We start from the raw sequence: 843 nt of genomic DNA, 5'->3' as shown, positions 1-843 counted from the left end.
CAGGCTGAGGTTTGGGGACGGGATGGGATTTGGGGCCAGGACGAGGTTTGGGGCCCGGAGATTTGGGACACAAAGGGTTCTGCTCCCCCTGTGGGATCCCCGGAGGTTCTTCCCCACTCTCCCCGAGCTCTTTCTTTCCCTTCCCGGAACTCAGCATTTCCACGCCGCCGACTCGGAGACGAAACGAAACCAAAACGGTTTCGGTTCCGCCGCCGCCGCTTTCCCTTCCCGCCCCGACAGCGGGAAAAGCGGGAGAGGGGAAAGTGGGGGACACCCCGGCAGCGACCCCAAAGATCCCCGCAAAACCTCCCCCCGCCACCGCCTTGGGGTGTCCCCAAAGGTGCCCCCCTCGCCACTCCTCCCCCCACACCGCAGCCCCACCCAAACCCCCCCCCCCCCCAAATAAATATTTAGGGCACCCAAAGAAAGCCGGGACTCCTTTTGCCACCCCATCCCGGAGTTCCCTCCCCCTAAAATCCCACCCTAAAAGCGCCCCCACGCCCCCTCTCCAAGCGGGGCACTCGGGCTGGGTCCCCGTGGCCTCCCCGCGTCCCCTCCCCGGTACCTGGCGGGGCCGCGGCGGGGCTGCCGGGCATGGGCGGCGGGGCCGGGGGCGCTCCCGGACCGCGTTCGGTTCCCGGGGCCGGCCTGGAACGGGAGCGGCGGGAGGAGGAGCTGGAGGAGAGGGCGGAGGGCGGAGGGAAGCGGGGAGGGAGGGACCGAGGGAGGGACCGAGGGGAGAGGGAGGGGAGAGGGGAGCGGGAGATGCGCGGGGGTGCGGGACGGGGATGCAGGAACTGGGATGGGGATGTGGGACTGGGATGGGGATGCGGAACTGGGATG

At 69.3% G+C, this 843-nt stretch overlaps 2 protein-coding genes across 5 annotated transcripts in view; one reads left to right on the top strand and one right to left on the bottom strand.

The window, feature by feature from the left end:
• Positions 1-641, top strand: part of LOC121660624 (LWamide neuropeptides-like) — a 3,000-nt gene extending 2,359 nt beyond the window's left edge. For all 3 annotated transcript variants that reach the window (XM_042020034.1, XM_042020033.1, XM_042020032.1), the window contains one exon: positions 10-641. In XM_042020034.1, coding sequence (XP_041875968.1) covers positions 10-406 — 397 coding nt within the window. In that variant the 3' untranslated portion in view covers positions 407-641. The remainder of the gene's footprint in view (positions 1-9) is intronic.
• Positions 1-679, bottom strand: part of PML (PML nuclear body scaffold) — an 8,325-nt gene extending 7,646 nt beyond the window's left edge. Inside the window, exon 1 of one of the 2 annotated variants that reach the window (XM_042020030.1) lies at positions 566-679. In XM_042020030.1, the coding sequence (XP_041875964.1) occupies positions 566-596 (31 nt within the window). In that variant the 5' untranslated portion in view covers positions 597-679. The remainder of the gene's footprint in view (positions 1-565) is intronic. The other variant, XM_042020029.1, reaches the window with a different exon arrangement.
• Positions 680-843: the final 164 nt, after the last annotated feature.

The sequence above is a fragment of the Corvus kubaryi genome, unplaced genomic scaffold, assembly GCF_017639235.1.
Source record: "Corvus kubaryi isolate FWS band 111438036 unplaced genomic scaffold, C.kubaryi_AGA036_p1.0 36706, whole genome shotgun sequence".
NCBI lineage: Eukaryota > Metazoa > Chordata > Aves > Passeriformes > Corvidae > Corvus > Corvus kubaryi.
The sequence above is the reverse complement of the archived record's forward strand: the minus strand, read 5'-3'. Positions and strand labels throughout refer to the sequence as shown.